General features: G+C 40.7%; 2 protein-coding genes across 2 annotated transcripts in view; one reads left to right on the top strand and one right to left on the bottom strand.

The window, feature by feature from the left end:
• The window catches only part of LOC133657742 (kinesin-like protein KIF20B), a 50,489-nt gene that overhangs the window by 88 nt on the left and 37,493 nt on the right, over positions 1–12,908 (top strand). Inside the window, exons 1-11 of the mRNA XM_062059405.1 lie at positions 1–78; positions 6,313–6,430; positions 6,499–6,588; positions 6,665–6,781; positions 6,846–6,984; positions 9,317–9,501; positions 9,585–9,636; positions 12,191–12,364; positions 12,434–12,545; positions 12,612–12,671; positions 12,735–12,881. The exon at positions 1–78 is cut by the window's left edge and continues 88 nt beyond it. Of these exons, the coding sequence (XP_061915389.1) occupies positions 1–78; positions 6,313–6,430; positions 6,499–6,588; positions 6,665–6,781; positions 6,846–6,984; positions 9,317–9,501; positions 9,585–9,636; positions 12,191–12,364; positions 12,434–12,545; positions 12,612–12,671; positions 12,735–12,881 (1,272 nt within the window). The remainder of the gene's footprint in view (positions 79–6,312; positions 6,431–6,498; positions 6,589–6,664; positions 6,782–6,845; positions 6,985–9,316; positions 9,502–9,584; positions 9,637–12,190; positions 12,365–12,433; positions 12,546–12,611; positions 12,672–12,734; positions 12,882–12,908) is intronic.
• LOC133657743 (high affinity choline transporter 1-like) overlaps positions 1–12,908 on the bottom strand; it is a 35,967-nt gene that overhangs the window by 10,502 nt on the left and 12,557 nt on the right. The gene's annotated exons all lie outside the window — the stretch shown is intronic.

Below are 12,908 nucleotides of genomic sequence, written 5' to 3'. Positions count from 1 at the left end.
CTCTTTGCACTCCGAGACATTGGACTGTCCATTTATTCATCCTTTATTGGCCACTATTGTGCCAGGTAGAGCCGCTGGGTGAGTGTCCGTACACATTTTCATGTTTGTTTTTTTCCCACCTCGTAGAAGTGACGCGAAAGGCTCAGGTACAACGAGAAGCTAATAGCTAGCTAAGCTACTTTAAAAACTATTTTTGCTTCTTCAACTTGTACATCATGTGTGTGTGAGACCCGATTATAGTCGTAAAATCACGAATGTGTTATGTATATGTGATTATATTTACCTGAAAACCTACATCCGAGTCAGCTAAAAGTCAAATAGCCCTCAGATGTCAAAGTCAAGGCCCGAGGGCCAGATTTTGCCCGCGACATAGTACTATGTGGCCTGCGAAATCCTAAGAATATTGTGCATCAATAAAGTACTTTATCTTTGTACTAAACACAATTGTTCTTTAAATTTTGACAGAAAAATTGCATGATTTTTATACTTGAGAATTATCTGATCATGCTTAAAACATTGTTAAAACAGGGGTGTCCAAAGTTGGGCCCCCAGCGTATATGTGTAATTAAAAAAAAAACAGTAGAAATGAGAAAAAAACTTTTTTCCGATATTGTCCAACTCTTAATTACCGATACCAATATATACAGTCGTGGAATTAACACATTATTATGCCTAATTTTGTTGTGATGCCCCGCTGGATGCATTTAACAATGTAACAAGGTTTTCCAAAATAAATCAACTCAAGTTATGGAAAAAAAATGCCAACATGGCACTGCCATATTTATTATTGAAGTCACAAAGTGCGTTGTTTTTTTTAATCCAACTCTTTTTATTGACATTTTCAAATAGACAGAAAATAGTGCAAGTCGATACAGTACAATTTTAAAGTCCGTAAATTCTTCACACCCTTTCCCTTAAAACCCAAACCACCCAGCCACCCTCCCACCCCACTCAGGTCCAACCAACAAGGGACATATGGCACAAACATATAACAAGTAAGACGACAAAAACAGACACATTCACACACACATCCATACGAGGCCAGAGACAGACAGAGGCTGAAAGGACAGAGAAAGGGAGAGAAAATAAATAAATAATAATAATAATAAATAAAAGGGAGATTATTCCTCATCTGCGTCTGGGCATAAGTTAAGAGAGTTGACATACAGCAAGAAAACACTCCATGAGCTTTGAAACGCTTGAGCAGAGCCCTTTAGCGAAAACCTAAGTTTTTCCAGTTTTAGATTATAGAGAACCTCTCTAATCCAACGGCCGTGTGATGGGGGTGAGCCAGCTTCCAATTAAACAAGATCAATCGCCTGGCCAGCAAGGTCGTAAAAGCAACAGCGAGTTTTAGTGGTACCGGACACATGTTATCGGGGCATATGCCGAAAATGGCTGATAATGGGTTGGGGGAAAAGTTTTAACCGTATGCCTTTCCGATTGTGTCAAAAAGGTCCTCCCAAAAGGAACATAGTTTAGAGCAGGCCCAGAACATATGGACATGATCAGCCGGAGATTGTCTGCATCTATTGCCGGTATTGCTAACAGTGGGGTAGATTTTGGATAGTTTTGAATTAGTGTAGTGAATTTTATGGATTACTTTGCATTGAATGAGACTATGACGGGTAGGGATGATACTCGAAACCGGTTTTCCCGGTTGTTTGATAAGAAAAGAACTGAGTCCTAGGACTCGAATCCCTTTTTGAGAACCGGTACCCATTTTCGAGACCACTATAGTAAAGAAAAAGAGTTGGTTCTTTATTCAAATCCCTCGGAACGAATCCCGTCCCGACCAGAAATGCTCCGTGTGACATCACAAAAAATTACGTCACGTAGCTCAGTCATTAGGCGCAGATAGGGAAAGCAGGAAAAAAATGGACGGGAAAAAGCGCTCCAAGGTGTAATAAAGTTCAAAACAAAAGGTATAATCCAATGATTAACTTTACTGAGAGATTTGAGCAGGGTACAAAACACATGACGAACACTTTTACGACCAACCGGAAACATAGCAACCAGGCTAACAACGCACCTCCTTTACGGCAGCTGTCGCAACGTTCTTAAAGCAACCGCAGCACATACATATATATACAACACATCTCCCTTTTTTAACTTTTGTTTTTCTTTCCTTGTAAACAAAATCACACTGTATATGTGTTGTCTGTCTAATTATAAATAATGCAGACGAGGCGTGTTGGCTGAGTTCTTGACGTTTACTTTCACAGCATGCTCATAACATAACCTCATTCTTAGCTGCCGGGTGACGAGCAACAACACTTTTCGGGGCTACCGCGCATGCTCGTCACTCCCGTTGCATGCTGGGTAGTGTAGTTGTTATATTCCCTAGCTCATAACACCTTTCCCCCTATAAAGAAATAATGTTAACTCAATAAAGTGTATTTCTTTTTTTAGCTTTAACTTTTCATTTTTTAGCATTGTAACCACATTTGCAAACAACTTTTCTCTTCATAGAATTTTCTTTCAATAAAGAAATAAAGTGCAAAAATGTCAAAGCATCATAACAAGCAGTTATGTCAAATAGCAGCAGAATTGCACTTTTTGGAGAGCTGTATTATTTTCAGTTTTGTGCCCAAGGGACTGATTTTATTTAACACTATATTATTATTTATACACCTATAGTGATCACAGAGACAGGTTGTTTTTGTGTTACTGTATATATTTGTTTTTCTGAAAAATCCCACTTAATATACTTTGGGTAACAACAGTCAATATTTATTTATTTTATTTTATTTTTTTAGGGGGGTAACAGTCAATATTTATTTATTTATTAGATTAAATTGTTTTCTTATATAATAAAAGTGAGCTTTTGGTAAACCAAATATTGTGTGTTTTTTTCCATATACAACAACCTATCTGGACTCGATAAGAGAATCGATAAGGAATCGGTTCGATAAGAGGTTTCGATAATAGGCTCGAACTCGATAATTTCTTATCAAACATCATCCCTAATGACGGGCACATATCGAGGAGGAGTGGACCAGTTTCAGGGCAGAGTTCCAGTATTGATCGGATATGTTGGTATTAAGATCGCTGTCCCATGAGGCTCTTATCACTGATAGAGAGTTTGGATGGGATGGGGTAGCGGGGGGGGGGTGTATATTGTAGCGTCCCGGAAGAGTTAGTGCTGCAAGGGGTTCTGGGTATTTGTTCTGTTGTGTTTATGTTGTGTTACGGTGCGGATGTTCCCCCGAAGTGTGTTTGTCATTCTTGTTTGGTGTGGGTTCACAGTGTGGCGCATATTTGTAACAGTGTTAAAGTTGTTTATACGGTCACCCTCAGTGTGACCTGTATGGCTGTCGACCATGTATGCCTTGCATTCACTTGTGTGTGTGAAAAGCCGTAGATATTATGTGATTGGGCCGGCACGCAAAGGAAGTGCCTTTAAGGTTTATTGGCGCTCTGTACTTCTCCCTACGTCCGTGTACACAGCGGCGTTTTAAAAAGTCATACATTTTACTTTTTGGAAACTGATACCGATCATTTTGAAACCGATACCGATAATTTCCGATATTACATTTTAAAGCATTTGTCGGCCGATAATATCGGCAGTCCAATATTATCGGACATCCCTAGTAAAAATGTATATGTACTACAAAATGTAGAGATGTAATGATAAAAAGGCTGACAATTTCATACTAATAACTCAGGGATGTCCAAACTTTTGCCACCAAAGGTCGCATACTGCTCCACAAACCACGTTAAACCCAGATTCCATCCAACAAAGGTCTTAGCTCATTCTCCTTCTATGCCACATCAATATGGAATGCACTCCCAACAGGTGTAAAAGAAAGTGCATCTCTATCCTCCTTCAAAACCGCACTAAAAGAACACCTCCAGGCAACTCCAACCCTAGACTAATACCCTCCCCCCACCACATCCCACCTCCCCGGATTGTAAATAATCAAATGTATATACTTGTTCTTATGCTTTCTGAGCTCACTATGTTTACTGCTCGCTGTACATATCCTACCAAGTCAGACCTACACTGTTTCAATGTCCATTTCTGAGATTATATAATTGTTGATGACTGGAGGGCTGATATCAACCAAACCTAACCCCCGCCCCAAACCCTCCATATCCCACCCCCCGGATTGTAAATAATGTAAATAATTCAATGTATATACTCTGATGATTGTGCTGAAAATGTTAATTTCCCCTCGGGGATTAATAAAGTATTTCTGATTCTGATTCTGACTGTATTATGCTGGTAGTACCGGTATATATTTGTACCATGAATTGATTAACGTGGACCCCGACTTAAACAAGTTGAAAAACTTATTCGGGTGTTACCATTTAGTGGTCAATTGTACGGAATATGTACTGTACTGTGCAATCTACTAATAAAAGTTTAAATCAACCAATCAAAAAAGACAAAGTATGTGGCGGGCATTTTGAAATTGTTAGGAACAAGGAAAATTAGGAGGAAAAGTTATGGTCAGCTTTGTGTTATAAATGACAAATTGTGTTTTTATTAGAATCAAAATGTCTGCTTTTTCTCATTACATTGTCTGTTTGCTCTTTTCTTTACATTTTTACAGTTTGTTTTTTTTACCCGTGTAATAGATAATAATAGGTCACTTTGTTGCCTATAACACAAAGCTGACACTAAGTTGTGTCTTTAAATATAGAGACTTGTCTGTTTTTAGCATTTATTTTTACAAAATAAAACATACACACAACTTCTTTAGGTAGGTTAACTTCATAGTTTAAATGGAGAGCTAAATTAGTCGATCTTTAGCCCTCCAAACTCAGCAGTTCTGTCAATGTTGTTTATGTGTAACACACATGGATTTGTTTACTTTTTTGTAAAAGTTGAACATAAGTCATATAAAAACATAAATTTTTTGAACGAATCAATTTAAGGAACTGATTCTAGTGATTCAGTACAGTCAAAAGAACTGCCGATCCCATCACTACTTCAGTGACAATCTACAATGTAAATAGTCATGAAAATAAAGAAAACGCATTGAATGAGAAGGTTTGTCCAAACTTTTGGCCAGTATTGTATATGTATGCATTTCTGAGCCTAGGCACATTTTTTTCATTGAAAAAATCCTGAGGCACACCACCAGCAGAAAACATTAAAAAATGAAACTCAGCAGCCGATATTGACAGTAAAAAGGAGTTCTCGCAATTGTTGGATATGAAATCAAACCATAACCAACCATGAATCACTATAACTCTAGTCTCAAAGTAGGTGTACTGTCACATCACGCCGTGACTTATTTTGAGGTTTTTGGTGTTTTCCTGTGTAGTGTTTCAGCTCTAGTCTTGCGCTGCTATTTTGTTGTTGATTGTCATGTCAGCTTTGTGGACGCTGTCTGCTGCTCCACGCGCTGTAAGTCTTTGCTGTCGTCCAGCATTCATTTTTCGTTTACCTTGCAGCCAGTTCAGTTTTAGTTTTGTTTTGCATAGCCATTCCTAAGCTTCAATGCCTTTTCTTAGCGTCACTCGCCTTTTGTTTATTTTTGGTTTAAGCGTTAGATACCTTTTTATACCTGCGTGCTGCCTCCCGCTGTCGTCTGCATATTGTGATCAGGACAAACCATGTTTCCGAGATCTACAAAGCAATTAGCTACCTGCTGCCACCTACTGATATGGAGGAGTATTACACGGTTACTCTGCCGATCTCTAGACAGCACAGACACTCAACAAGGGCACATTTGCGGATTATAATTACTGGTTTGCAAAAAAATATTTTTAACCCAATTAGGTGAAATCACATAATCTCCCACGGCACACCAGACTGTATCTCATGGTACACTAGTGTGCCGCGGCACAGTGGTTGAAAAACACTGCCCTAAACTATGAGGCTTCCTTTTAAGGCAACACTTGCATTGACCTTAAAAAGTTAAAATTCAAGGCCTGATATTGTTGTGCTTTCCTCCGCCATTGCTGCAGTTGTGCTTGTTGCTCCATGAAGCACACTGCACCTTTTTGTGGGCAATCTAAAAAATGGCTGTTTGCTAATATGGTTTTTCAATTAGTTTACAATACAGATGTGTATTTAGTTAGTTTAACCATCTTGTTTTCCAATGTGAATGAAGTCACATACTAACAACTGTTTTTCCTTTATGTCTTTGTACTTTTCTGTCCGTATGAATGTGAAGTGGTCTTAAAATTGACTTGTTGAGACCTGCAGAGACCCTGCCACTGTAAGAGGCGGCCATAACTGCGATGTGAACCGGTTTGACACCCCGACTTAGGCCTAACAACACTAATTCAAGTGGTGATTGTGGACCGTGTGAGAGTTGCAAGGTAAAGGCTGACATTGTCCCTCCATTGTTTCAGTCCTTCCTGTGTGTGGTGCCACAAGCACAAAGTGGACAGGCAGGTCCAGATGGAGGACACTTTGAACACTCTGTCCTTCGAAGGCAGCAGCATTCTGAGCGAGTCACGCCTGAGCCAGGTACCAGTCACCCTTCAGAAGTGGCGGAGCTGACTTGTCATGTAACGTAAAAATGTGTCGCGGTGCAGCCAAGCGTCTTGGAGGAGAGGGAGCATCTGAAGGTCTACCTCCGCATCCGACCCTTCACAGCGGCCGAGACCCAGAATGGAGAGTCTCAGGTGGAGGCAAACGTCACGCGGTTAAGCTCGGTGGTAAAAGTGGCGAGTCAGCATGTAAACACCTCGGTCTGTACAGGACTGCGTGTCCATGGAGCCTCCCGACACGGTCCTGCTGAGGCCTCCGTCTGCGTTCTGCCCACTCAGCATCAACAGATCCCTCCCACACCCCACTCTGCGCTTCCGCTTCTCCCAGGTGGCGTTCTTTGATGGCGTGGCGTTTAAAACCAAAGTAACCATATTGATGGATGTTGCCTTAGGTGTACGGTGCAGACATCACGCAGAAGGAGTTGTTCCAAGGAACTGTCAAGAATCTGGTGAAAGATGTCCTTCAAGGAGGGAATTCTCTGGTTTTCACCTACGGGGTCACCAACGCTGGAAAAACCTTCACCTTTTTGGGTCAGTTGTGTTCTATCTTTACTGCTCTGTTGCAAAGTTGTTCGACTTAAAAATGAACGAGGACCACTTTGACACATTTAGGCACACTTGTCGTCCTCCCACGTAGCTCAGACTAGAGATGTGATGAACGACTCTTTGAAGGGAGCCGGATCTTGTGGAGCCCTTCCTTTTAAAAGAGCCGTTCAAAAGACTGGCTTGTTATGAACAGTGTGTGCATGCGCGCGTCATATGTAGACTCCACACATATATGTATATAAACTCCCCATATATATGTGTGTATATATCATCATCAGCAGCCGTTGTCAGTCCACTGCTGAACGAAAGCCTCAGCATGTTTCTGCCATAGTGAACGATCTCTCTTGGCGTACTCTTCATGCTGGTTATATGTGTATATATATATATATATATATATATATATATATATATATATATATATATATATATATATATATATATATATATATATATACATATATATATATATATATATTTTTTTTTTAATATATATATATACACAGACACATATATACACACCCATATACAGTATATACACAGACACATATATACACACCCATATACAGTATATACACACATATACGTGCATCTGTGTATATATATATATATATTTACATACATATTTTGATATATATATATATATATATACACACACCTATATACAGTATATACACACATATATACGTGCATCTGTGTGTATATATATATATATATATATATATATGCACATTCACACACACACATTTATATATGTGATAGTATATATGTATATGGAAATATATATGTATTTATATATATATATATATAATACTTTTTTTCAGCAACAAAATAATCACTGGTTGCCAAACTTGCCATTATAAAATGCAGATCGGAATAATTTACTTTTTTTTTTTAAATATTGGCAATAATTGTATTTTTTTACTGTAAATATTCCTCAAGGTGATCCCATATCCCAAGGCTTTAACAGTGATATCACTATTTGGAATTTTGTCTAACCCTAAATAACTTTTGTAGCATTTTGATTGAAATACACAAAACAAGTGATGCTAAAATGTATACAAAAGTGTAAATATTAGAATAAAAATCAGGACAAAATAAAAGTGTCAATAGAAAATTGTACCACACTACCTAGTGTGTGTACGCTTGACCCACATCACAACAATAAACCATAAAAGAGAAAGCAAATTTTTTTTAAAGTAAAAAATAAACAAAATCAATTAGAAAAATTGAAATTATTTTAAAGAGTTTCATTTTTTAGTGTAGTTGCCAGTCGGGTGACGTATCAACAAAAATAGCTCCCAAACGCAAATCGATTCTCATCGTTCACTTAAAAGAACCGTTCAGAAACATCACATCTCTAGCTCAAACGTATTTCCTGTTCATGTCTACAGTGTTAAGCCTTTTGGGTAATGTAGTATGTAAACATTTACTTCCTAGTTGACGTGCATGAATATATTTATTTATCCAGGGTAAGGCAATTAAGAAAGAACATAAATTCATTTGCAATGCTGACCTTGCAAAGAGGCAGCCTTTACATGTTAGAGATGTTGGCGTGTGATGATAATCTCACACTTCCGGGTCAATCACAGTCCAATTTTTCAATGGTTATGGTTCAAATTTATTTCAAACATGCTATACAGGTGGGCGAAAATTGTTCTTTTATCAAATTTGGATGGATTTCTTTTAGGAACAAAGTGCGATGAAAGGGTTATTCCTTTTCGCACATGTGCAACCGTTTTTTTTTATTCGCACGGTGTATTATTAGTTGCATTTGCAATAAAATTTGTCGCACCGTAAAGCACTTACTTTCTGAAAAAGCATTTTAGGCCGCAACAATCACAAAAGTCCTCAAAATCCCAGAGGGGCCGATTTATAAGAAATTATGTGAATCCAATTAATCCGTTCCAGCCATCAAAAATTATGAACACAAAAACAACATTTTATGGAGGATGATTCGAGTTGTACATGCAGAAAATAATGATGAATACATACGAATGATGAATGACGTGTAAATGAACATTTAACATCGCTTTTACCACATTTTAAAACTCTTGTTCACTTTTATTGAAGATGGGAGGAGGAGAAAGGGCGCCCGACATGGATGCCACTTTCGTACTTTACTAAGAAATTATTATTGTTCATCACCTTCTCTATGAAAGTCCTGCCACTCACAACTCTATTTGGCCCCATGGTGGATTATTTGGCAGTTGTACTCAAAAACAAAAGCAAAGTTTGCTGGTGTAAATTGTTCGTTTGTGTAGAAAAATAAAAGGAAGTAGGGGACGATGCAATGGTTGCTAATGTGGGTCCCCATCAGGTCCGGATGGTGACGCCGGCATCCTGCCCAGGACCCTGGACATGGTCTTCAGCAGCATAGAGGACAAGGTCTTGACCGGCATGAGCGTCAAACCTCAGCGCTGCCGAGAGTTCACCAAGCTGAGCGAGGAGGAGCAGGCGGAGGAGGCGGCCTTCAAGAACAACCTCCTGAAAGACGTGAAAGATGTAATTTGTCTCGACGCAGCAAAATTGTCGTGTCTCCTCGTCCAGTTGTGTCTCACTGCATGCTCCATTGTGTGTCTTCTCAGAGCGACACGCTCGACAGCAGCCTGTGGTCCTGCAGCAGGATTATCCTGGAAGGCAAGTCCTAGTGCTGGCTTGGCCGCACAACAACAACACAATGTGTGTGTGTTGTCTGTCCACACAACAACAACATAGTGTGCGTGGGTGTTGTGTGTCCCCACAACAACAACACAATGTGTGTGTGTTGTCTGTCCACACAACAAAAACACAATGTGACCACTTTCCACACAACACAAATTTTTTACACAACAACACAAAATGTGTTTTTCATCTGTCCTCACAACAACACAATGTGTGTGTGTGTGTGTTGTCTGTCCACACTACAACAACACAAACGTGTGTGTTGACTGTCCACACAACAACACAAATATGTGTGTCGACCGTCCTCACAACTACAAGACAATAACATGTGTGTCGACGTTCCTCACAACAACTACAAGGCAAATACTTGTGTGCTGTCCTCACAATAGCAATAAGACAAATACGTGTGTATAATGTCCTCACACAATTAAGATAAAACAAAAAGGTGTGTCGTCCTCACAATAGCAACAAGACAAATACGTGTGTGCATTGACTATCCTCCCAACGACAAGACAAAACCTGTGTGTCGACTGTCCTCACAACAATAATAAGACAAAGATGTGTGTGTTGACCGTCCTCACAATACGGGCAAGACAAAAACGTGTGTGTCGACCGGCCTCTTAACACAGCAATACAAAAACGTGTGTGTGGACTCTCCTCACAACGAAGACGAGACAAAAACGTGTGTGTCGACTGTCCTCACAACGAAGACTAGACAAAAACGTGTGTGTCGACCGTCCTCACAACACGGGCAAGACAAAAATGTGTGTCCTCACAATGATAATAAGACAAAAAAGTGTGTGTTGACCTTCCTCAAAACATGAGCAATACAAAAACGTATGTGTCGACTGTCCTCACAATGATAAGACAAAAATATGAGTGCCGACTGTCTTCAGAACAATAAGACAAAAACGTGTGTGTGTGTGTCGACTGTTCTCACAACGATTATAAGACAAAAACATGTGTGTTTGTCCTCTCGACAGGCCAAAAATGTGTGGTGACTGTCCTCACGATAATAAGACAAAAAACGTGTGTTGACCAGCCTCTTAACACAGCAAGACAAAAACGATCAATAAAAAAATGTGTGTGTCGACTGTCCTCACAACGATAAGGCAAAAACGTTTGTGTCGACCTTCCTCACAATGCTAAGACAAAAAACGTGTGTGTTGACCGTCCTCACAACACGACCAACACAAAAACGTGTGTGTCTACCTTCCTCAAGACATGAGCAATACAAAAACGTATGTGTCGACTGTCCTCACAATGATAAGACAAAAATATGAGTGCCGACTCTCTTCAGAACGATAAGACAAAAACGTGTCGACTGTCCTCACAACGATTATAAGACAATACATGTGTGTTTGTCCTCTCGACAAGCCAAAAACGTGTGGTGACTGTCCTCATGATAATAAGACAAAAAACGTGTGTGTTGACCGTCCTCACAACACGATCAATAAAACATGTGTGTGTCGACCGTCCTCAACGATAATAAGGCAAAAACGTTTGTGTCGACCGTCCTCAAAGGATGAGGAAGACAAAAACGTGTGTGTCGGCTGTCTTCACAACGATTATAAGACAAAAACGTGTGTGTTGATTTTCCTCACAACGATTATAAGACAAAATCATGTGTTTCGACCGGCCTCTTAATACGAACTGTCCTCACAACGTTGTTAAGACAAAAACGTGTGGACCGTCCTCACAACGAAAATAAGACATAAAACTTGAGTGTCGCCCGTCCTCACAACACGGGCAAGACAAAAAGTGTGTTTTGACTGTTCTCACAACACGAATAAGACAAAAACGTGTGTGTCGACCGTCCTCATGATGATAAGACAAAAATATGAGTGTCGACTGTCCTCACAACAATAATAAGACAAAAATGTGTGTGTTGACTGTCCTCACAACATGAGCAATACAAAAACGTGTGTGTTGACCTCCCTCGCAATACTAAGACAAAAAAACTGTGTCGACTGTCCTCACAACGATAATAAGACAAAAACGTGTGTCGACCATCCTCAAAACATTAGCAACAGAAAAAAGTATGTGTCGACTGTCCTCACAATGATAAGACAAAAAAATTAGTGTTGACTGTCTTCACAACGATGATAAGACAAAAACGTGTGTATCGACTGTCCTCACAACGATTATAAGACAAAAAAAACTTGTGTGTTGGCGGTCCTCACAACACGATCAATACAAAAATTTGTGTGTCAACTGTCCTCACAACGATGATAAGGCAAAAACGTTTGTGACGACCGTCCTCAAAGCATGAGCAAGACAAAAACGTGTGCAACGATTATAAGACGAAATCTCTAGTGTGTGGCCTCTTAATACAAGCAAGACAAAAATGTGTGTCGGCTTTCCTCACAACGACTATAAGACAAAAAAGTGTGTGTTGACTGTCCTCACAACACGAACAAGACAAACGTGTGTGTCAACCGTCCTCACAATGATGATAATAATACAAAAAACGTGTGTGTCGACTGTCCTCACAACGATAATAAGACAAAAACGTGTGTGTTTGTCCCAGACGACAGACTCAGCCTCCTGGTGGACGCCGACATCAAGTTCTCGGTGTGGGTGTCCTTCTGCGAGATCTACAACGAGAGCATCCACGACCTCCTGGAGGCCACGCCCAGCGGAGCGCCTCGAAGGACCGCCCTGCGCTTGTGTCAGGACGTGAAGGGAAACGCATTCATCAAAGGTGAGCTGCCTGGGCCGCTTCCACGCGTCGCGTGTCCTCCAAGATAACCAGCGAACCTCCATGCCGCAGACCTGCGCTGGGTCCAGGTGGACACTGCAGAGGAAGCCTACAACGTGATGAAGCTGGGCAAGAAGAACCAGAGCTTCTCCTCCACCAGGATCAACCATCTGTCCAGCAGGAGGTGACCACGCCCCCCGCAGCCGCTCGCCACCAGGCTCCCCGCTTGACTCTCGCTTCTTCTCCGCAGCCACAGCATCTTCTCCATCCGTATCCTGAGGGTCAAGGACGCCGGACTGAGCGTCAGCGAGTAGGTGACCGTGCGGGAGACATGTGGTGAACAGGTGGGTGAAGGTGTGTTGTCTCCCTTTAGGCTGTGTCTGTGCGACCTGGCCGGCTCGGAGCGATGTTCCAAGACTGGGAACCAAGGAGAGCGTCTGAGGGAAGCGGGGAACATCAACGCCTCGCTGCTGATTCTGGGCAAGTGCATCAACGCGCTGCGACACAACCAGCAGGCCAGGTGAGCTCCCGCCTCGAGGAACTGTCC

Source organism: Entelurus aequoreus, linkage group LG09 (assembly GCF_033978785.1).
Source record: "Entelurus aequoreus isolate RoL-2023_Sb linkage group LG09, RoL_Eaeq_v1.1, whole genome shotgun sequence".
Taxonomy (NCBI): domain Eukaryota; kingdom Metazoa; phylum Chordata; class Actinopteri; order Syngnathiformes; family Syngnathidae; genus Entelurus; species Entelurus aequoreus.
Note: the sequence above shows the minus strand (reverse complement) of the source record. Positions and strands in the feature narration are given on the sequence as shown.